This window comes from Hippoglossus stenolepis, chromosome 6 (assembly GCF_022539355.2).
Source record: "Hippoglossus stenolepis isolate QCI-W04-F060 chromosome 6, HSTE1.2, whole genome shotgun sequence".
In the NCBI taxonomy this organism is placed as follows: Eukaryota; Metazoa; Chordata; class Actinopteri; order Pleuronectiformes; family Pleuronectidae; genus Hippoglossus; species Hippoglossus stenolepis.
Window position 1 is genome coordinate 13,430,108 of NC_061488.1, and position 21,854 is coordinate 13,451,961.

General features: G+C 44.7%; 1 protein-coding gene across 2 annotated transcripts in view; it reads right to left on the reverse strand.

The window, feature by feature from the left end:
* The window catches only part of si:dkey-151g10.3 (serine/threonine-protein kinase WNK1), a 37,469-nt gene that overhangs the window by 3,200 nt on the left and 12,415 nt on the right, over positions 1–21,854 (reverse strand). The window contains exons 3-23 of one of the 2 annotated variants that reach the window (XM_035160428.2): positions 15,528–15,700; positions 14,729–14,949; positions 14,123–14,280; positions 13,873–13,961; positions 13,551–13,770; positions 13,039–13,381; positions 12,716–12,831; positions 12,433–12,606; positions 8,065–8,108; positions 7,167–7,302; positions 6,953–7,069; positions 6,756–6,857; positions 6,576–6,618; positions 6,308–6,460; positions 4,141–6,215; positions 3,686–3,932; positions 1,838–1,923; positions 1,392–1,729; positions 1,045–1,280; positions 870–965; positions 624–787 (exon numbers count right to left, since the gene is read on the reverse strand). In XM_035160428.2, the coding sequence (XP_035016319.1) occupies positions 624–787; positions 870–965; positions 1,045–1,280; positions 1,392–1,729; positions 1,838–1,923; positions 3,686–3,932; positions 4,141–6,215; positions 6,308–6,460; positions 6,576–6,618; positions 6,756–6,857; positions 6,953–7,069; positions 7,167–7,302; positions 8,065–8,108; positions 12,433–12,606; positions 12,716–12,831; positions 13,039–13,381; positions 13,551–13,770; positions 13,873–13,961; positions 14,123–14,280; positions 14,729–14,949; positions 15,528–15,700 (5,331 nt within the window). Of the gene's footprint in view, positions 1–623; positions 788–869; positions 966–1,044; positions 1,281–1,391; positions 1,730–1,837; positions 1,924–3,685; positions 3,933–4,140; positions 6,216–6,307; positions 6,461–6,575; positions 6,619–6,755; positions 6,858–6,952; positions 7,070–7,166; positions 7,303–8,064; positions 8,109–12,432; positions 12,607–12,715; positions 12,835–13,038; positions 13,382–13,550; positions 13,771–13,872; positions 13,962–14,122; positions 14,281–14,728; positions 14,950–15,527; positions 15,701–21,854 lie in introns of both variants that reach the window. The other variant, XM_035160427.2, reaches the window with a different exon arrangement.

A 21,854-nucleotide genomic window follows, 5' to 3' on the forward strand; every position in this document is an offset into this window, starting at 1 on the left:
AATATAGTAATAAGTATCGAGTGAATAATACAAAAACAATGCTCTGACACAAATGAGTCAAAACAACAAAACCTTTCATCAAATACCAATGAACACTGTCTGGTGTCTTTAATCATCTTTTATGAGGAAGATCAAGTGATCTTGTAATAACACAAAAGCACAAGCATGACATTTATGATAAAAAGAGAACAACACGTCTGACAATATATTAAAGCAATAATCTGAGATTTGTCGAATACACTTATTTGTTTTCTTGTTGAAAATGAGATTAGCAGCATGATACAGATGCAGGCAGCCAGTTATCTTTGATAAGAATGAAGACTGGAAACAGGGGGAACAGTGTGAAAAATAACAAGTTGCTGTTTTATGAGAGTTATATGCTGTTCCTTGTATAGTAGGCAATTTTTGTTTACCTTAGAGATATGATAGCCAGCTGTTTCCCCCTATTTCCATTCTTTATACTCAGCTAAACTAACCTGCTGCTGACTGAAGTCTTGTATCAAATTTAGAGATATGCAAGGGACATAGATTCCGACCTTATTATGGTCAAGAAGGTGAATTCAGCACGTATTTCTTTTAAATTTGTGTAAAAACTGGGTACATATTTTAGTGCACAGTCCTACCTCAGTCGACTGGCTCCAGCCTCCCAACTCCTGCACCTGCTGAATCTGCTTGATCTGATTCAGGGAAGGTTTTGGTGGGATGGCGCCCACCGTCTCCTTCGTCCAATTATCAACAAGTTTGTGCAGTTCATCTGTGAATGTGCTTTTTCTCAGAGGACTCTGATCTGTGGAAAAATGAAGGGGGGATGCAACATCATACCACATACTGTTACTAAATGAATTGATCAACATTATAACAAACCGTACCTCTTTTAACAGGCAGTGATGGGGGCTGCTCGGGGTTGCAGTATAGGGGCAGTCTATTCTGTTCGCCACCTGAGAAACTACTTGACTGCTGAATCCCTAAACAAGAGATAAACAAATATTTACACATACATCATGCAATACAAAGAGAAAATGAGGGAGAAAGAAAAAAACCTACCAGAGTGCGTAACTCCGTTGTTATCCATGTGAGAGTGAGGCCGGGGCCGGAGTTTGATTTTGCCTGGCCTGGGCCTGCGAGGAGAGAGGAGAGGAGCCACCGTGGGAAGAGAAGGGGTTCGGCAAAGGGAGGCAGGCAGACTCTGCCGTTGGTCTTTGAATGAACGAAGATGTTTGTAAAGGTCCTGCAACTCTCTGTTCTGCTGAGTTTGAAGGGAAACCACTTCTTTGATGTGCCTATAGAGGAGGAGATAAAAAATGGTGGAAATGTTTGTAGAAAAGAGAATAAATCAAGAAACAAATGTCTTGTAACCACACAAAATAATGGAGCTAAACATCTCCCCTCACTTCTCTCTGAGCTTGTGTAGCTCTTTTCTCAGGTCTTCCTCCTCCAGCTCACTCTCATCCTCATCATCGCTGCTGCCCAGCGGTGAGTGGCTGTGTCCATGACCCCGAGGCGGATGGGCCATCGCTGGGGTCTTCTTATTTTCATCTTTCTCTCCTTCCTTTGCCCGAGATCTCTTCCTCTCCCTCTCCATGTGTGAAGACAGCGGGGAGCTAACAGTCTGCACATCCTCTTTCTTAGTCTCAGTCTGGGTTACAGAGAAGCGTCCCACTTTCCTGTGAGTGCTACCATGACCCGATGGCACCTCCTTAGGGGGAGAGGTCTGGAGCACTGGAGTCACCTGGTTGCAGAGGGGGTGAGAGACATTGGCTGCTTGTCCACACTGCTCTGAAGAGTCAGACTAATGAGTGGTGAAAAGTTGGGTTAAAATCTGTACTTCTTGTCCTACCTGAAATCGTCCTTTGCGTGACTGAGGTGAATTCATGGCTGGTGCCTCCTTCTCCTCTCGAAGTGCTTGACGGGTAGAACGGCCTTCTAATAAAGAGATGGGGATGAAAAAGAAAAAGGGAGACACAGACCCAGAGACAAAAAGACAAACACACAGAAATAAACAACACATAAATGACAAAGTGGACACACGCAAAAAACAACAGACATATAAAATACATGACAGAGAGACATATAGATGCACATGGACGGACACGGGGCACGGACAAAAAGGCAGTGTTAGAAATCCTCACAAATGTCACACATCATCAACTCATTCACTCAGGTGGCATGCATTCATGTCTATGAACAATGTTAACATATGCCGACTTCAATGGCAGTAATTTGTCTAAATTATAAATAAAAATATTAATGTAGGCATTTGGGATGTAATAAATACATGCTCAAGAGAAACGTATTATGGCCGTGAGGGAAGGAGTGGTAAATGCATGTGAGCAAAATTATAGTAAGTCATTAATTAAAAAAAAGAGAAAAACACTGTGAAATGGCAGTTGAATGTTAACAAGCATGTCCCCTCACCCACCCAACCACCCACCACTCTCTCTCATTCTCACTGACTCAATATTGTCCCAGTCATATATCAGACAACAAAGCCCAACATCACATTTGAGATCTGTGCTCAGATCCACAGTGATATTGTTGTGTGTGTTTGATATTTGGGCGCACTACATTAGTAAGTGTGTACATGGATAGTCACTGCATAATTCAAGACCAACATAAACAATATGCAGCCTGAAATAGGTGTTACTTACAGATAACGATCCATTATTAGTCACTCGTGTGGAACATAACATACTTGCTCGTGCATGTGCGACGGATCTAAGCAACTGCTACACATGTTACACACATAAAAACAAATGCAAGATGACTGGAAAACCTGAACATTGCGATAAAGCTTAGCCATATGAAAAGCCTACCCATGTGCAACAGAACCTGACTTAAGCAATATGTACTAGAAGTTTCATCTTAATCTGGTTTATTTCATACAGAAAATATATTTTTTTTAATTCATATGCTACAATTACACTATAGAGTTTGGCCTCGTGGAGAAATGCTACGGTGTATGAGCTGACACAGACAGTGCACACATATTAGAGTTAGAGTGACAAGATAGCAACATATTAGCATAGCAACTTAGCATCTGTCTTATCTGTGTTATTTATGGCGTGAGTTGCACGGATCTCGCTACACTGAGCCAGCTGGTGGATGTGAGGAGGTGAGATGGTTGTTGCTGGAAGCGCCCGTGGAACTGGGGTCGGGGAAGGGTGGTGGGGGGGGGGTGTCATATGAGGGGGTATGTCCTGGGCACAATCACAGCTGGGCTTTTCTCCAGGGTTCATCTGCACTGGGATGGGCATCAGATATTTGATGCCGACCTCTTCCTACACTGCGTCAATCTCCCACCCTTCTCTATTCTCCACTGTTCGTGCCCCCTGGGTGAGTAACCCATGCAAAAAGAAAGACTGCCAAGAAAATGAAATTTAGTAAAAAAGCAATTCAGAAACAGTTAAAATAAAAAAACTAAAACAATAATGAATGTAAAGATATCAACAGGTACATTACATGGGGACTGAAGTCACATTAAAAAAATTTTAAAAACAGAAATATTTAGCCGTACACATTAACATCCATTAGCATTAACAGTTATTAATTCCTGATGGTTAAGCAAGTTAATTTACTATGTTAAAACTAGTAGTAGATTAGATTTAGGTCCATGCCCCCACATTTCATTCTCTCTCTCTCTCTCTCTCTCTCTCTCTCTCTCACTTGCTCCCTAAGAGGACGCTACCTTGCTGGACTCTGGGCTTCTTGAACAAGCTGGCGGAGTGGCGCAGTTTGCACGCCCAGTTTTTGAATTTGCGAGTCCAGGATTTCTTGCTAACAGGATTTCTGATACTAGGACATGTCAGGTTTAGGCCAAAATATCCACCTCCTGCATTGTGCTGCTGCTGTCCATGCCGGAGGGGGATCGGCTGCTGATTGGGAGGCCACGATGCGTCTCCAGTCGTACTGGTATCAGATTGTGGGGGTACAGCCTGGAACAGTTAAGACAATTAAGAGTGGCTGCGTGGAGTTGAGACGTTTAAAATGGAGAAACACTCAAACATTCTCACAGACAGCTGAGAAAGAACCAAGCGGAGTCACATTTACACACTGAAACAGTAAAAAGATGTAAATTCAGTACAGTGAAAGACGACATTGATAGAGAATTTGCTCAAAATCTAATCCGTGGAATTCACTCACAAGAATGGTTGGTTCTCCTGGTACAGGCGGGCGCTGGGGCCCAGCGGAGTCATCCTGATTGGGAGGCAGAAGAGAGGTAGGTGGGGTCGATGACGCAGAGGTGGAGGGGAGACATGGCCCGGGCTGCTGCTCCACCGCCCACGGCCCAGCAGACTTGGGCACTTCTGTGGCAGCGTCGTCTTGCCCCCCATCCCTCTCTGGGTCAGGGGAGGTGGAGGAGGAGCGGGAGGTGGTGGAAGAGGTAGTGGAGGATGAGGAGTGTGGGGAAGTATCTGAAGAGGAGTCAGGTGGGGGAAAAGACAAGTGGTGGAGTGACTGGGGCTCAGATGACTCGTCTCCTCCTGCTGATGTGGAGGCAGCTGATGTTGGGCCGGAGGCAACTCCTCCGGTCAACACTGCCCCGCTGCTGTACTCCTGATACAACAGGTTCCTCAGCTTTTCATCCAGAGTCTTTATGCGGTTATCTACAAATTCTATTTTGGGCGGGCCTTCACTGTCTGACTCAGCCACAGAGGAGGGCTGAGCAGGGGATGGTGTCATTGTTAGGGAGAGAGCAGGCAAGGAGGCTTCAGCACTGCCCAGATGGAGAGGCGGCAGAGACGAGTCAGAGGAAGGGTGGAAATGGGCAGAGTAGCTGCCTGTGTCCTCTGTGACACTCGTCTCCCCCGTGGACATCTCTGACTCTGACATCTGTAAAGACGTCTGCTTCTGCAGAGGAAACTGCTGCTGTTTCTGGGGTGTGTCCACAGCTTTAACATCCTGTTGTTGCTCAACATGTTTTGGCTGTGTCTGTGACTGAATACTTTGTTGTGCCAGCTCAGCAGAGATTTGGGTTTGCTGTGGAATCTGCTGTTGCGGTACAAAGCCAACATTTAGTGGCGCCTGTTGTTGAAGAAACTGTTGACTTACTGACAGGGGCAACATTTGGTCTTGATCTGACTTTAAAGCCACAGCACCCATAAACAGCTGATGCTGCTGTAACTGCTGTTGCTGTAATTGTATTGTCTGTTGCAGGTTTAACTGTTGCTGCTGCAGGTGATCAATGTGGGCCTGCTGTTGCGGCACTGCAGCAGCAAGTGGTGCCATGATCTGCTGAGGTAGCTGCTGTAACTGAGGCTGCTGCAGCAGCTGTGGAGCACACTGTGCGGTTTGCTGTTGAAAAAGGGGCTGTTGGGTCTGCTGTTGGGGCCCTGGGGGCAGAAACTGCTGCAGAGGGACAGACTGGTGTAACACCTCTGGGTGACCTGGCTGAGGCAACCCCTGTATCTCAGTCACCTGTTGTTGAAGTGGGATATGTTTCTGTATGAGCTGCTGTTGCTGCAAGTGCTGGAGAGACTGCTGCAGCTGAATTTGTTCTTGATGTTGTGTTTGCTGTTGTGGTGTTGCACGCTGTATCTGCTGTGCCTGCAGTTCAAGCGGCATTGTCTGAAGTTGCTGTGGAACTACTGGTATCTGCTGCTGCAACAGTAGCTGTGGTTGTTGAGGTTGTTGTGGGACTGGTTTGGCCACCTGGGCAAGTGTCTGCTGTTGCTCCGTGCCAGCTTGGCTTCCTGCTGAAGAGGTCAGTGCAGTAGCAGGAGGGGGGGAATTAAAAGAGGTTGAGGACTGGTCCACTGCGGACACACATGACCTTGGAGCGGTTAACACTGCATCCCCTATAATTTGACCCCCAGTGGAACAACCACTGGTTCCAGGAGAAGTGAGGATGTCAGGAAGAAAGGCGGTGGGTGCGTGAGACACAACAGAAGGAGCAGTGGACAAGGTGGGGAGGTTAGAAGCAGCAGGTATTACTATGGATGATGGAGCCCTGGAAATGTGGTCAGCAGAAGCTGAGGGGAGGACTGTCAGTTCGAGACCACCTGAAGCAGTGACAGGGACAGAGGCTTGCAGAATGGAGGCTGGTGCAGAGATGCTTTCAGAGGCAGTGGTGAGGGGAGCATGGGTTGTGGTGACTGGGGGGGATATGGAGGCAGGAGCTGAGACAGTGGAGACTGGTGGGGAGGTAGCAGAAAGGGTGGGGCAGAGGGGAGAGGCCCTTCCAGTCAAGGACTCCAGACTTTGGAATCCTTCACTTTCTGCAGCCACAGAGAGTAACAGACGGTTAGTTTCTGTTATGCTGCTCAGTCATGTTAATAAGCCACGGCACAAAAACCTTGGTGGAGCTCACCTTTCTCTGTTTGAGGAGACAGGGGAAACCTTGTTTCTGTAGTTGACAGTGGTGTGGCTGCTCCTTGGCTGGAAAGGGAGTCTCTATGGCGGATGGTCTGGTTGATAAAAAAGCGCCAGCGGCCCACTGGGGAGGAATGAGGCGCTGAGTCCGCTGAAAAAAAAACAAGGTTAGGTCACTACGTATTACAAGTTGAGCTTTGGTAAGCATAGCATTTCCTTACAGTGTAATTTTTTGGTGGATAGTAAATTTATATAAAATAACTTACTGTTGGGGGGGGTGCCCACATGAAGATGCTCAGTCGATCCAGTCTTAGGAGAAATATAAATTCCCATTCATCAATCAAGTTATCATTATAATTGTTATTGTTGTTGTCAACAGTATTATAATCAATCATAACAGAAATTTTAAAGGAGAGAAGGTGATGGGAATTTTTAAAACAACATACCTGCGAATGTGTTTGAAGAAATTCGTGGGCTTTCTTAACTATTGTTCTAAGCTCCTCAACAAATTGCTCTTTCTCCACATCTTGAACAAAGTCCTCCTCCACCTACGAAGAAAGTAGAAACAAACAAGCACTTACAAGACATTCAATGACACCTGCCACTAACCAACACAGCTTATGGCAGCACATGAGCAGTTCACCATGTAATCTGTTATGTCCTCAGGTGCATCCCCTTCAATGTCAAACTTAAATGTCACCATCTTGTTGCTATGGGTCTCCAACTGGCATTCCACCATATTGTCCCCACTGCTGGACACCTACAGAGGACAAGACAAATGGACATTATAGACTCATCCTTTTCAAACTATATTGGAATACATGAATATGTTTGGCTGTTTGTTGCTGTTTTATCACCTGGAGCATGCTCAGTTGAAACTGATGTGAAACTTTCTCAGGCCTCTGACCGGAAGCTCTTCTCTGAGTTTTCAATTTCTCTAATTTACCATTGGCCAAGAACTGAAGAGTTTCCTCTCCATTAGCTGGAACATACCTGTGGGTGGTAAGGCAGCAGGCCTGTTACATCTTCATGTAAATGACCATTTCTAGATCAAGAAACAGACTAAATACTGTTTTCAAAATCATCTCCTCCTTCCCCTATCTCTGTAAACAAAGAAGTGAATAATCATGGGAGTAAAGTTACAGTTCAGGGCAAATTTTCAGATGAAAGAGTCGCCCTCTATACTTGGAGGAGATCTCAAGCAGATTTTGACAAGTTTGGTACTTTAATCTTTTGGAATCCTGCCCTTGTTTTACACTACTTTTGGCTTGTCTTCAGGTCCCGCATTTTGATTTGTACTTGAAACCAAGTTTTATTACCTAATTTTTGCACTTTTGTAACTCACTTTTTAAAATTATTAATATTATTCTATTCCCTTATAATCCTCACCAATTACTTCACTGTAGTTAAGTTTATCTTTAAAGATCAGCTTCATACATGTGTTTGATTCTGAATTCTTTGCTCTAGGTTCATTATCAATACTGCATTTATTCAGTTACTTAGTAACAATAAGGATAGTTATTTATCATCAAGTCATCTTCTACTACTCAACTACTTCTGATTATACAATTGAGTAATTTAATTTACTGATTAAATAAATAAATTTATTTTCCATCAATACAAGGTATTCAGGCTTATAAAATCTTCTATTAAAATATTATTTTGTCTTGACTGGTGGACATGCTGCATGACTTTTACACACCAACTATTACTGCTGAATAAGAGCAGTAATGGAAGTAATGATATCAGACATACCCTGCAGAAGAATGATGTTCTATACTTGACAGGTATGGGCCATCCTGTAGAATAAAATGAATACACATGAAAGAGTGCACACGTAACACAATAATGTAATTATGGATCTTATGACATTCAAACACAAATAAACTGTTCTATGAATGTACTAATTTTTAAGGTCAAAACTTGTTAGTTTAAATCAAAAAGATCAAATCAAAAGAACTTTCAAATTATTAGATAATTGTATTATCATTAATTCTACCAACATGTTAGCAAAGTTAAATAACTGTTTAAATAGAGTAAACTTTCATTTTTCCTGTACCTGAGCATTGCCCAGCAGGGAAAGGTCACAGTCTTGCAGCGAGGCTTGGGAGAGTTTGGGGGCATTAGAATCAAGCGATTGTAGAGTAGCGGCAGGCGGAGGGGAGGTAGGGATAAAGTCGGCCTGCCTTGGGAAGGTTACCTGAGCCGCTGGCGGAGATGTAGGCAGCTCTGGAGCAGGGGCAGCAGCAGGATAGTGGGATATGAGAGATGGTAGTGTTGTTGGGGGACATGAGGTACGAGAGGGACAGGGGGGCATTTGTTGTGCAGGAAAGACAGCGCTGGGCAGAACAGGTTGTTCAGCGTTACGCATGTCAATGTGTGTCTGAGTGTGAGAATGAGCCTGTATCTGAGTGTGAGAATGAGACTGTATCTGAGTGTGTGTCTGTGTCTGGGAGTGTATTTGGGCCTGGTAGCTGGTTTGTGTGTGTGTGTGAGCTGGCAGCATCTGGTTGGCCTGGTGCTGTGGAGACGAAGTGGCGCTTGTCACTAGATGACTATAGAGGGGAAGGGTCCTGTTCTCAGACTGAGGTTCAGCCACATTACTGGAGACTGTCTGTGCAGGATGATGTGCCACCAAATGTGAGTCAGGTGGACACTGCGGGGGAAGCGGACTCTCGTCACAGGGTACCAAAACCTGCTTCACAGGAACTGGTTGCTGGATAGGGGTAGCAATGGGCTGTGGCAGCAACTGAGATTGTGGAGGAGGTTGAGCAAGGGGTTGATGCACATGAGGAAGCTTCTGCAGCTGTTGCTGGTAATGCTCAGTCAACTGGGGCAGGGCAGGCTGGGAGATGGCCTGAATGACTGAAGGGTCAGTGGTGCCTCCAAGGGTCTGCTGCTGCTGAGCCTGAACAACTTGGCCTGGAAAATAGCCTTGTCCAGCCTGCTGCACAGGATGGGGAGTGGAAGCAAAGTTCGCAGGGTCAACTACGGAACCGAGATCTGTCTTGGTCCCAACAGCGGCTGAGCCAGGAGACAGAATGCTCTGCTGATACTGGAGTACTGGCTGCTGTTGTTGCTGCTGCTGCTGTTGTGTAATATGGGATATATCCTGTTGTGCAGATGGCATGGCTTGGTGGGTAAGCTGAGTGACATACTGAGAGGTCAAAAGGCCAGTGGCAGTCTGAGCATGCACCTGGCCAGCTGGCTGGTCTTGACGTTGTTGCTGGAGCTGGGGCTGCATGAGCCCTGGCATCTGAGCATTTTGCTGAACAAGAGACTCATGTTGGATTTGACTGGGAATTGAAGCAACTGCAGCTGGAGGCTGGACAGCAGCTTGGCTGTGTTGGCCCATCATCTGAGTGTCAACAGTTGGGCCTTGGCCATGTGGCTGCTGGGACTGAGTAATAGTTTGGTGCAAAGGCTGAGTCTGGATTAATGTCAGAGCAGTTACTTGACTCTGTGTGGAAGTGACAGGTCCTGGGTAACTTGTCTGTAAAGGAATTTGCTGGGTCTGGATGATTTGATTCTGTCCCTGGATCATTGCTGCTGGAGGAGGTACATGAGCCTCAGTCATAGCCTGAGCTGCTTGGGCTGCAGACTGGGCTAAGAAGTGGACCGGGACCTGGCCCTGGTTCTGGGGATGAGCCTCGTTTTGTCTTTGTTGGGTAAAGACTTGAGCAACAGCAGTTGTCTGGAGAGGGATCTGCGTAGTCTGGATGGCCATGGGGACCTGGGCCTGTGAGATAGTTTGAGTTTGGTGCTGAATCACCTCAGTGCCGACTGGAATATGAGGTTCCATAACAGAGGGATGGTGCTGCGGCTGGTTAATAAATGCGTTTTGCTGCTGGATCAATACTGCTTGCTGCTGCTGTTGCTCTATCGCATGCTGTGTGAGAGTAGTATGAGGTGTAAACTGAGCGGTGTTCATTTGTGGGATACACGCATGCTGTATATCAGTTGATTGCTGCTGAATCTGCTGCTCGCTGTTACTTTGTGGAAAAGAGACACTCTCTTGTTTCTCAGTTTGCTGAAGCTGAATGATTGCAGCCTGCTGTTGTTGCTGCTGCTCTTGACTTTGTTGTTGTATGAGGGCATGCTGCTGTAATCTCTCTGCCTGTTGTTGTAGCAGGACTTGTTGCTGACGCTGCTGTTCTAACTGTTTCTGCAGCAGAGCTTGCTGCTGCTGCTGCTGCTGCTCTATCTGCTGCTTGAGTTGCACTTGTTGCTGCTCTTGTTGCTGGAGCTGAGCATTCTGTTGTAGCTGCTGCTGTTGTTGTAACATAGCGCTCCTTTGCAAATGCTGCTGTATTAGTGCCTGTTGCTGTTGTTGTTCCATTTGTCGGAGTAAGGCTTGCTGTTGGAGTTGTTGCTCTGTTTGCTGTTGAGTCTGCTGCTGCTGTAATGCAATGTTTTGCTGCTGTTGTCCACTTTGCTGCTGCGTCTCCAGTTCGTTTTGTGTTCCGGCTTGGTGTTGTCCGATTTGCTGATATAATTGCTGCTGCTGCTGCTGCTGCTGCTGCTGCTGCTGCTGCTGCTGCTGCTGCTGCTGCTGCTGCTGCTGCTGCTGCTGCTGCTGCTGCTGCTGCTGCTGCTGCTGCTGCTGCTGCTGCTGCTGCTGATGCTGCTGCTGATGCTGCTGCTGCTGCTGCTGCTGTGCCTGCTGCTGCTGCTGCTGCGGCTGCTGCCGCTGCTGCTGCTGCTGCTGGCTGCGGCTGCTGCTGCGCTGCCGCGCTGCTGCTGTGGAGGAGGCTGCGGCTCTAATTGCTGTTGCAAAAGCGGTTGTTGTGGTTGTTGTTGAAAAAGCTGCTGCTGCTGTAGCAGTGCTTGTTGCTGCTGATCAAGCTGTTGTTGGACATAGAGCTGATGTTGCTCAATCAGTAAAGCTTGTTGCTGATGCTGCTGCTGCTGCTGTAACATAGATTGCTGTTGCTGAAGCTGTTGTTGTAGTTGAGATTGTATCGTGTTCTGATCGTTAGGATCCTCTATTGGTTGCTGTTGAAAAGTCTGAGGTTGCTCTCCTGCCTGCGGTATCGTCATAGCTCGCTGATCCATACCTGTTTGTGTGGGCAACACTTGCTGATGAGGAGCTGGCTGGACAGGTGGAATCGGTTGCTGCGCATAGATCTGCTGCTGAGGCTCCTGTTGATGTACAGTTGTAGCTGCGAGGCTCTGCTGCTGTTCCGTGGGTTGCTGAGGGGCACTGACTTGTTGTTCGAGCACAGTGGCATGGGCCTCCATTTGCTGTTGTGGCTGCTGAAGGGTGGAGGTCTTTGGATCCATCCCAATCTGTTGTTGTTGGACAATGGTCTGCTGAGGGATCATGACAGGTTGCGTTTGCTGGGGTGCTGCCTGGGGAATGATGTCAGTGAACTGCATGGGAGTGGCAGGGGGCTGGGTCTGCTGAGCGAGGGGCACAATGCTCCCTGCTTGTCCAGCAGGATCACTGACGGACATGGGTGTAGTGACAACATTAATGGGTGCTTGTGGGGTAACAGGGGGTATGAATGAGTGTGAGGGGAGTATTGAGCCATGGGGAGTGGCAGTTTGAAATGTCTCTGATGAAAATGTTTGTGACTACTCGGTGGTAATGAAAGATTGATGATTGGTGTTGAAAGGGAAAAGAAAATATTAGAAAACAGGTAAGAATAAGCTTTGGCAAGGGACATAAATTAACAGCGCATTGAATTTAATACAGCAGGGTTTCCCACAGGAGTTTAAAGCAGAGGTAGCGCGCCTCGCCTTAAACACATATGGACAAATTAAACAAACTTTACTTTAATTTACTAGGCAAGACTTTAAACTTCAGGTAAAATGATAATAGGCAGTTAGGCACTATTTCATACAGCAAGACTGTACAATTTATCAGTCACTATTATTGAGTCATAACCTCTGCTACACGATTTCCTGGGGGAAACCCTGTACAGGGCATAATCAGATGGTCAGTTTCAGAGGATAATGAGGATGATTTGTAGTTTGGTAAATAGTTATTCAGGGAAAAGCACAAAATATGACAGAATAGCACAATCGCAGATTTGCTTCCATTTAAAGTTATGTTAAATATTGTAGTCCCAATGCAGACATGTCTTTTTTCATTAAAGTTAGTATTATCACTCCTTTCACCTGAAAATATTGTTGAGGTACACTTGGTGATACCTGTGGAACCATGGTAGTGGGCTGAAGAAAAGTCTGACCAACAGGCCCGCCTCCACTTTGGCCTATGGGCATGGTGGACATACCAACACTCTGACCAAGTGGTACACCGGGAAAGTTTCCACTCTCACCAGTGGGGAGCATCTGAGGGTAAATGAACAATGTGATCCGTCATTACAATGATTTCAAACAATAATCAAATAATCTGCAAGAAACGGTTCATGAAGGAGGTGAAAACAACATGTAGACATACAGATGTTGTAAGGGGGACAGCCGTTTGGGAGTGGGTGTATGATTCCCCTTGCTGAGAGTACGCCTGGCTCTGTCCACTTGCATGCGATTCACAACTGGCAGATCCAATGCTCTCACCTTCTGAGTAGAAGATGATTAAAAAAGAACGAGAAAGAATGTAAAAACTCAAACAACACACACTTATCCAGCTCATAATATTCAGTAAGTATTTTATAGTATTGAGCTTCCACCATGTTTTTTCATAATAATGTCCTATTAATTCACAGTCCACCTTTCAAATAAGCTCCTGGTGTGTGTCACATATAATGGGGGTGCATAATGTACCTGGCAGACTAAGGGTTGTCCCACTGAATATATGCTGCTGTCTGACATGTTGGTCCACTTCAGGCAGCTCCTCTGACTCCTGCCCTCCTCCTCCTCCTCCTCCTCCTCCTGCTCCCCCTCCTGTTTGTCCAGCTGCCCCTGGCCCCAGTGTGGAGGAGCAGGGTGGATGAGAAAAGGTGTGGGAGGTGAGAGTGGAGTCCCTCCTTTCCTCAAAGCCCTGGTTCTGCAGGAGGAGCTGCTGCTGTTGTCGACGCTCCCGTGACTTTTTGATCTGACTCACTCGATCCCTTATGGATTTTCCCACCACTTTGGCATCGCTCTCGTGGAAGAAACCGGACTTCACCTGGAGAGAGATAGTAGGGGGGAGAGATTTAATTCATTCATTCATAAATACCTTGAAATGGCTGATAAATGACCTGAAGGATTTCTCTCACTTGACCTTCTTTTAAGCATTTAAGACACCCATGAAGCCCCATCTTCCCCCTCAGGCATGCACTGTCCTAGCGTCTCACCATCTCTAGAGCCACCTCCTCAGCGCTATCATTCTCCAGGTCATAGCTGAACTCAATGGCCTCATTGTCTTTGTGCTTCCCCTTGAGCTTCTTCGGTTCTTCAACCCAAATCCGGAGAGCCAAACAGTCCTGGGTGCCTGTGTCCTCCTCTGCCAGCTCCACTCGGACCCCTGTGTCCTCCCCGAAGAACGAGTGGTTCAGGAGGTCTCTGACGGACAGTCTGTCAAGTGAAGGTGAAACAGGGATGTTTTAAGAAGACCTGCTCAGGAACTGTACGAAAGACAGTGCAGCACGTGAAGTAATGAAAAGAAAACCTGCTTACCGCTGGCTCTTGTTCTGACGAATGCAGCATTCGATGATATCTTTTATCTCTGGTTCGTTCACTTTATCAAAGCTGGCTGGCTTTATACCCTGTAGAGAAATGGAACGGAAAGTAGTTGTATTCAACAACTTAATCATGTAGTCCGATAATTGGGATCACATTTAAATTATGATAAAAAATATACAAAAGAATTGGGTCTACATGTGTCATTACCACAGATGTGCTGAGTGATTCAGTTAAAGACACTCACGCTTGTGACTTTGCGATAGATCTGAGCTGCGTTTTGGCACTCAGAGTAGGGATACTCTGACGTCGCCATCTCCAGCATGCACATCCCAAAGGCGTAAACATCCACAGACTCATCATAGTGCTCCTCATACATCTCTGGAGCCATGAACTCAGGCGTTCCTGTTCAGATGGTTTTTCACAGTCAATAACAAGCAGAAAAGCTACACACCACTTCACCACCAGGACTGTTTACAATCTGTATTTACTGTCACTGTTCGCAGAGCGGAAATGACCCAAAGTGGATGGATAACTTGGATCTCACTTGACGCTTCCTGTCGGCTGCTCTTGCTTCCTGAGTTAAAACTTTATTGAACTAAATGGAACTTACGGTGCACTGCTTAAGTTGGCTCACAGAGCCAACATCTCATTAGTGGTTTCTGTTTACAGTAAGTGCTACCCACATGGAATTTAGAGTGACTTCTTCTATACTCCCAGGCCCACTGTAAACATCTGTACTGTGCTGAATTCAGAGAAACCTACCTTTATAGGCCCTGACTCTGTTTGCTGATGTAGCGACTTTATGCCTGGCATTGCTCTCCAAAGTGATTGCTTTGCTTATGTCGCCTACCTATGACACTCTTGGCAAAGGAGGTCCTCATCAGAGTGGCCAGTCCGAGGTCACCTATCTTGACTGATCCTGTGGGGCCCGTTATGAAGATGTTGTCACATTTGAGGTCCCGGTGGACGATTGGAGGAGTCCTGGTGTGAAGGAAGTGAAGGCCCTTCAGAATTTGCCTGCACCAACTCCTCAGGACCTTGGGTTTCATCACCTTAAAGCGCTTAAGGTACCTGTGCAGAGAGCAAAAACTGTTAGAATCAAAGAGAATAATGTGATCAACCAATGATAGACAATGCATCATGATAACTGGTCATGGATCTTCACTTTGATTACATTATATTGTACATCATTTACATAATAAATGTCAGTTATTTTTTCGAAATATATTTAATATAACATATCAAAGTGAAAATCTGAAGCCATGTTATTTTCTTTTAGTTTTTTAGGGAGAATAATAATAATAATAATAATGATGTATACCATACCATCAAATATATTTTTTTCCAGTAAAGGTAAATGTTTAGACATGTCTCTTTATTTTAGTTATTTTAAATCCCTCATTAAAGTCACTATACAATTACTATTAACAGTACAGAGCTGCCACCTGTGGGTGACATTTTCCCACTGCGGGTGCTACGATCTGGTAAATACAGAAAGTTAAAGTGTGATTAAAGGAGTTTATATCAGTCAGACACTATGGCTCAAGGGTTCTTTTTAAAACAAATGACAAACCAACTCAATTAAATGATAAAATAATAGTGAGCTGTCAATGAGTGAAGATGAATAAAACTGAGGAGGTGGTGCTTACGTTTTGAGTGTTCCTGAAGTCATGAGTTCAGTGACCAGTACAATGCACTTCTTGCCGCGCAGCACAGACTCCCAGGAATCATAGAAGCGGACAATGTTGGGGTGCTGAAGCCCCTTCAGCATCTCGGCCTCCTCCTTGAAGCGTTGCTGCTCCGCCTTGGTCAGTTTGCGGTCCTGAGGTGAGGGATAAAAACCAGGTTAAATGCCACGTATGTGAACTACCAACATTACAAAACCTCTGCCACATGATTCTGTTCCCCAGAACATCAGCCACCTGACAGCCCACAGCCATGATGGCACTAACACCTGCTGCCACTAGATGGTACTGGCAACATACAGTTAGCAGCAATGCTGAGACAACACCCTAACCATAGCTTTATAAAACACATTTTACTGCATCTGCCACAGATCCCCAGTATGGCGGAAAGAATGGACACAGCAGAAATCCAATTCACCGGCACGAGCGGCATCCCTCAGGAACTGGGAGTGCCATTCAATAATCCCTCTGTTAAACACTGGTGCATAGGTTATTTATAAGAGCTGCACTCATGCATGTTATATATATATATATATATATATATAGGGAAGGCGCTCTGTTGTGTAAAAATAATTCACCTCCTATATTATGTTATTTCTCTGCTATTTTTCAGGGATCTGTTTTCTTAAACCCATAGTGCAATGCTCCCATCAGTAACATATGCTATGCTTAGATAAAAATGTGTCATGTCTTCAAATTAACTGAATATAAAGTCAAGAGGAAACAGAGATTATGAATAAGCATGTGATATGATGGTGATAAGAATAAAACACGATGGAGATAATGAAAGGATCCTACAGTCCTGACTGGCTCATTTAGGTCAGTGTGTATTTTTAGACTTGTCACAAGCAACTGCTTTACCTGCTATTTCCATGTGTACAGAGAACAAAACATCTCAGGTCTGTGCTCTTTCGACCTTTGTTGACCTTGTGACCTGCTATTCGAGGGGAGAATTATTCGATGGTGCTGAAGAGTGTTAAAGACTTTATAGCCAGGGGTCTGTATTTGACATAATTTATCCTTAAGGTAAATATGTGAAATGAAAAATATAAGGAATGGAAAAACAAAACCTGTCTGACTTAATATCTGTCCATATAAGTCCAATGGCAGCCATTGTTGTGTCACAAGCAAAACCTCACTATAAATAGTGTCGTCATAACACTGGCTTTCCATTGATCGATTGCATCGATGTTGAGCCTTTTGCATTGCACGTAACTCCCCAAAGGGAGGTGGTGTACTGCAGACGTTTGTTTGTAGATAAACAGACTTTCATGTAATACATATTCCCTGCAACTGCCTCTATCTACATATATGTGCTATATGTTTTTAATGGTAGCTTTGGCTTTCTGTCTGGGCCTCTGCTTCTCTTCCTCCTTGTGTTTGTGTTTTATCTTCTGCTCTCTGTGTCTATACATGGCTCCGTGTCCTTTTCTGGAAGTACTGGTGGACTATATCTGCACACCTCCCATCTCAACAGGGAGGTAGCGTCAACAGAAAGGCTGCTCGTCCTCCACACGATCATGCCTAAGAATAAGTTGCCCAGTTTCTACCTGCCCTCATACTTTCACCGTAACAAATGTAACACCAACTGCATCAGGTTATTACGTGCATGCATTCTGAGGTTTTTGTATGTGTGTACCTGACCCTGTGCAGGTGTGTCTGTTTGTGCTTATAGTTTAAATGCTGCCTGTCAATCTAGCAAGTGTCCTGATGTGGGTGGTTTTGTCAGGGAGTACTGCCTCTGTCTCACTCCACAGTCGGAGCATCGCTCTGCATCACTGTCTGGCACGGTGTGAGGCAGAGTGCTGCCTCCGTGTCCCTGTCTGCTGCCTTCTCAGCGTCTATTGTGACTCCCACTGCACTGAGTGTCGTATCAGACAGCCTAAGGGGCAGCAAGGGTCACAAAGAGTTCACTTAGTGAGATTGTGTCTAGACAGACTCACCCAAACTTACTCCCCACTGCAAACACACCCAAACGCATGCACATGCACACCCACATTCGCACAAACAACCGGCCCAACAACTGCATCTCTGCCGTCAACAGTCACAGCCCTCTTCCCATTGCCAAGACTACTAAATACACCCAATGCCGTACAATTACTGCTGTTATAGGAGGCTCCGCTCCCTCCGACATCTGTGATTAATGAATACTACTCAATTAACTCTCGGGAATGATGGTAATAAACTGAAGCTGTAAATATATCAGTCCTGTTGGTACAACAGCAAAGACAAAGACACAAATCTGACAAAACAAAATGGGACATAACAACCACAACAGAAAGCAGGACAGAACAGGCACTTATTACGAAGCAAGAAAGGAATAAAAAAAACATGTCTCAGCTCTGATGTGACTTGTCTGGTCTGTCCTCCTTTAAATCAGCCACAGACATTCTGAACTGCTGCAGCTTTAACAAATAATATTTTAAACACAAAGCAGTATAATGAAAGAATAATAATAATAAATTATGCATATAAGTATGTAGATGCAAAAATGATTGTTAGTTATTGTAAATTAGTTACTTGGCTGAATTATGGACTGGCATCCAGACGAATACTATGACTGTACATATGACTCTATATGCACTTGGATCTAGGCAGAGTGGGTGGACAGCTTCCATTAAAATGATAAACAACCAGTGAGGGTTAAGCGCTCACATGCACTTGCTGGATTTGCAATGAACCACTTCCTGTTCAACCACGCAGTTTGAACTAATGTATATATTTTCCTGTCCATGTGAGCCTCTGCAAAGACAAAAATGTAAAGTTTTACGCATTCAACAGAAGTGGAAAATTTGATGCGATCCAAGAAGATGATGATAGATGTTGCTTCAAATATATATCAATTTTTAACACCACCAAGGATGTCTTCACCTCTGCCCTTTTGTTTGTATGTTTTTTTTTTTTTGTTGCAGTATGTGACAGGAAAGAACCCATTATGTTTTGGGGTGGATCTGGATCACTTTCTTTAACATTGCAATTGCATTTTTTAACATGTTTGTGAATTTCTCAGAAAATAGAAATCTTTATGAAAAAATGTATGAAAAAAAACTAGACATGTGTAGAGTGCTAATATCTATGGACAAGTGAAAGTTGGTGTGGATTCTGATGATGATTCGGATTTTGTGAATCAAAGTTACTGTACAGTAACAAATATTCCTTTCAGCTTTATCGGAGAATGGGTTTTGCCTGCAAACAGAAAATGCAATATGGTGACAAAGTGGCCAGTCATCCTCGGGGAGGAGCTTCTGGTTTGTGGAACTGTTGGATGATAATGCATTAAGCTGATTGATTTTATTCTTATTTTAATACAACTACATATCGTGGACTAATTACAAACCCCTCACAGCATCAGAAATCTCATACAAAACAGAAACACCCTTTTGATACAATTCTGAACATTATACATTTTACAGTTTGCATTGTAGGATATTTGTAATTGTTGTAATTGATTACATTATATTTTGGGTGTTCCTGTTATTTTGCCCACAACAGCATATAGTCAGTTTGGTCATGCAATGCTGCTGTTACATGGAAGCCTGTGGAAGGTCTCTTAGTGCTGCAACTTGGTCGACAGAGTTAGAGCTAAGACCTGGTTATGTGCTGTGAGATGTTTTTGGATCTGACATCTGGTAAAGCAGGAGGTCAAGTTGTAGGTTAAGTAGCTTCATAAAACACAGGGGGAAATGGACAGGATATGGCTTACAAAGCACATTTGGTAGATGGTAAGGCTGGGGTCACGAGGACCGAAGCATGTGAGTCCTTAAATGTCTATTCTGGCAAACACACGCATAAGTATCAGATATCATACTAACTCCATAACTGAGTGTGCCTCAGCTGCAGTGGGATAAATAAGGTTGTTTTAGGTCCCTATCAACACGTAGGGGAGGATTATTCTTGCTTTCGATGGATATTTGACCTTCTATGAGGGTGTATGTAGCATGTGTTGCCCTACAGTGTCGGTGTAAGCATGTCAGTGCTTGAAAATCCGAGGTAGCGGGTGGCTAGGATTAGATTACTGTAAGCTACAACAGCTCAGACTAACAAGATAGATCGCTGGAAAAGGGCTGGCCTGCATGTGGGATTAAAACCTCAGGCCAGTGGGCCAAGTTCACCAAACTCTATAGATCCATGTAACCAATGCAATACATAAGCAATTTCTTTTTAGGTGACCACTTGTTAGCAGGAGGTTAAGTGTTGGTGTACGTTTTATAGCTGCGGCGCCTGTGTTGCATGGAGGTCGAGGCAACTTCGCTGCTTTAATGTAGCTGTCAGTCTAAAAAATAAGCTACATCTGAGTTATGGTAGGTCCAAGAAACCATGGAAACCAAGTCAGTAAAAGTCTGAATACAATGTTTTCTACATGGTCACGAATTAGAGGATATCAGTTCCACTTTGCAAATATCCTAAAAGGAGCTTCAGAGGGCCCAGATGATAATCACATCACAAGAGCTCATAATGTATTGAATTTGGATTAGGCTATACAGTAAATGCTCGTGTGTTGTGTGGTCAATGTTTCAAACATTCAATAGCAATTGAATCTCTGTTAGCGGTTGGGTAATGAACATTGTGGTGGGAGTACACAGTCCGAGGGACACTTGCCAACTGTTGGTGCCCTAGTTGAACATGGGTCTAGTCAGTTTGGTTGGATCAATTCCATCCGGGTCTAGGCAGTTCAGCTGTAGGTCCCATTCAATGTGGCCTCTACTAATTGTAGTCAACCATAAATAGTCCACCTCTGCTTTTCCTGGCCTAAGCCAACATTAGGGGAAGTAATCAAGTTAATCCCCCACTCCTCCCTTTACTGATGTTGTTGTTTCAACCAAGGAATTATGACTAGAAAAAAAAAATACTTGTTTAAAGACTCAAAGCAAACAATAAAGTTCTCTAAACATCTATTACTTCTTACATGTGTCAGATGGTTGGCCCAGCCAGAGATTCTGTCCCAATTTTGTGAATGGCTAAATTATCATGTCAGCTGTCAAACTGGGGGTCTCAACTTTATATCGGGAAACAAGTGGTCTCGACTCTGTCAGAGGTGAAATCTAATATTAATACAACTCTCAGCCATGTCAGAGCTCGAGGTTTCAGGTGCGCTTAGTAGGGATCAGTGTTTTCACTGAGAAGCGCTGCATGGTGTTTGTAGCAGTCTGTGTCCTACGCTGACATTTACCTGCAGACAAAAACTAAAAAGCTGGAAGAATATATTTTAAATATTTATGGTGGTAATCGTCATGGCAACCTTCTGCACTTTAGTTATTCAGATCTGAATGCTGCTCTTGTGCTTATAGTCCTGTGAGCGTGGCTGGGCTGAGCCGGCCTGAGCCGGGCTGGGCCGGGAGGGTCTGGGATGACTGGGTTGAACCAGTCTGGTTTCTGCCGCCCGAGTTGTGCTGTCTGTGCAAGGTTTTTGTTCCCGCCTGACAGGCACCCACTGTAATTAACTCCCTGGATCACTCTGCATGCTCACTCACACAGACAAAAAGTGATGGAGGAGAGATGGAGGGAGAGAGGGAGGATGAGTTTGACAGAGAGAGAGAGAGAGAGAGAGAGAGAGAGAGAGAGAGAGAGAGAGAGAGAGAGAGAGAGAGAGAGAGAGAGAGAGGTGGGCATACAGTGTCATGTTGACACAGACGAACAGGGAGCAACACAGAAATATAATACATATACACGAGACATACAAACACATCTACTTTGGGTGACGGATGGTAAGGAACCAGCAGGGGAGATATGGCCCTGCCCTTTTAGGTGTGGAATTCCCAGGTAAAGGGGGAGAAAGGAAGAGAGATGGTGTCCGCAATGTGAACTTTAATTGCCCATTCTTTCAAGCTCTATTTGGACAGCTAATCCCCTGGCTTCCTCTCTATTTGGACACATGAGGAGAGGAACTAGGTGCTCCCAGGCTGCAGTCTCACAGGAGAGTGGGGATAGCGTCAAAAGCATCAAACTGTTAGCTATATGTTGCACATCATCCTATATCATTGTGGAACGTGGACCGGTCCTCTGTGTCTGCAGTTTGAATAATATGACCTGCATTTTTAACTCAACAATTTTTTCAGAATCAAAAGAATTTGAATACAGTTGTATGTCTTTCACAACAATTACAACAAGAATGGCACTTAGAGTACATACCCCCTCCAAATCCCAATACCTTAAATTCAATGAAGCTGCACCGAATTGCACACACATCAGTTCCCTAAATGTGCCTGATCTTTTTCTTTGAGAATCATTAATTGTTTCCTGGGGAAACTGTTGAATAATGGTCTTGCAGTGTTAAATAAAGTGATTTTTAAA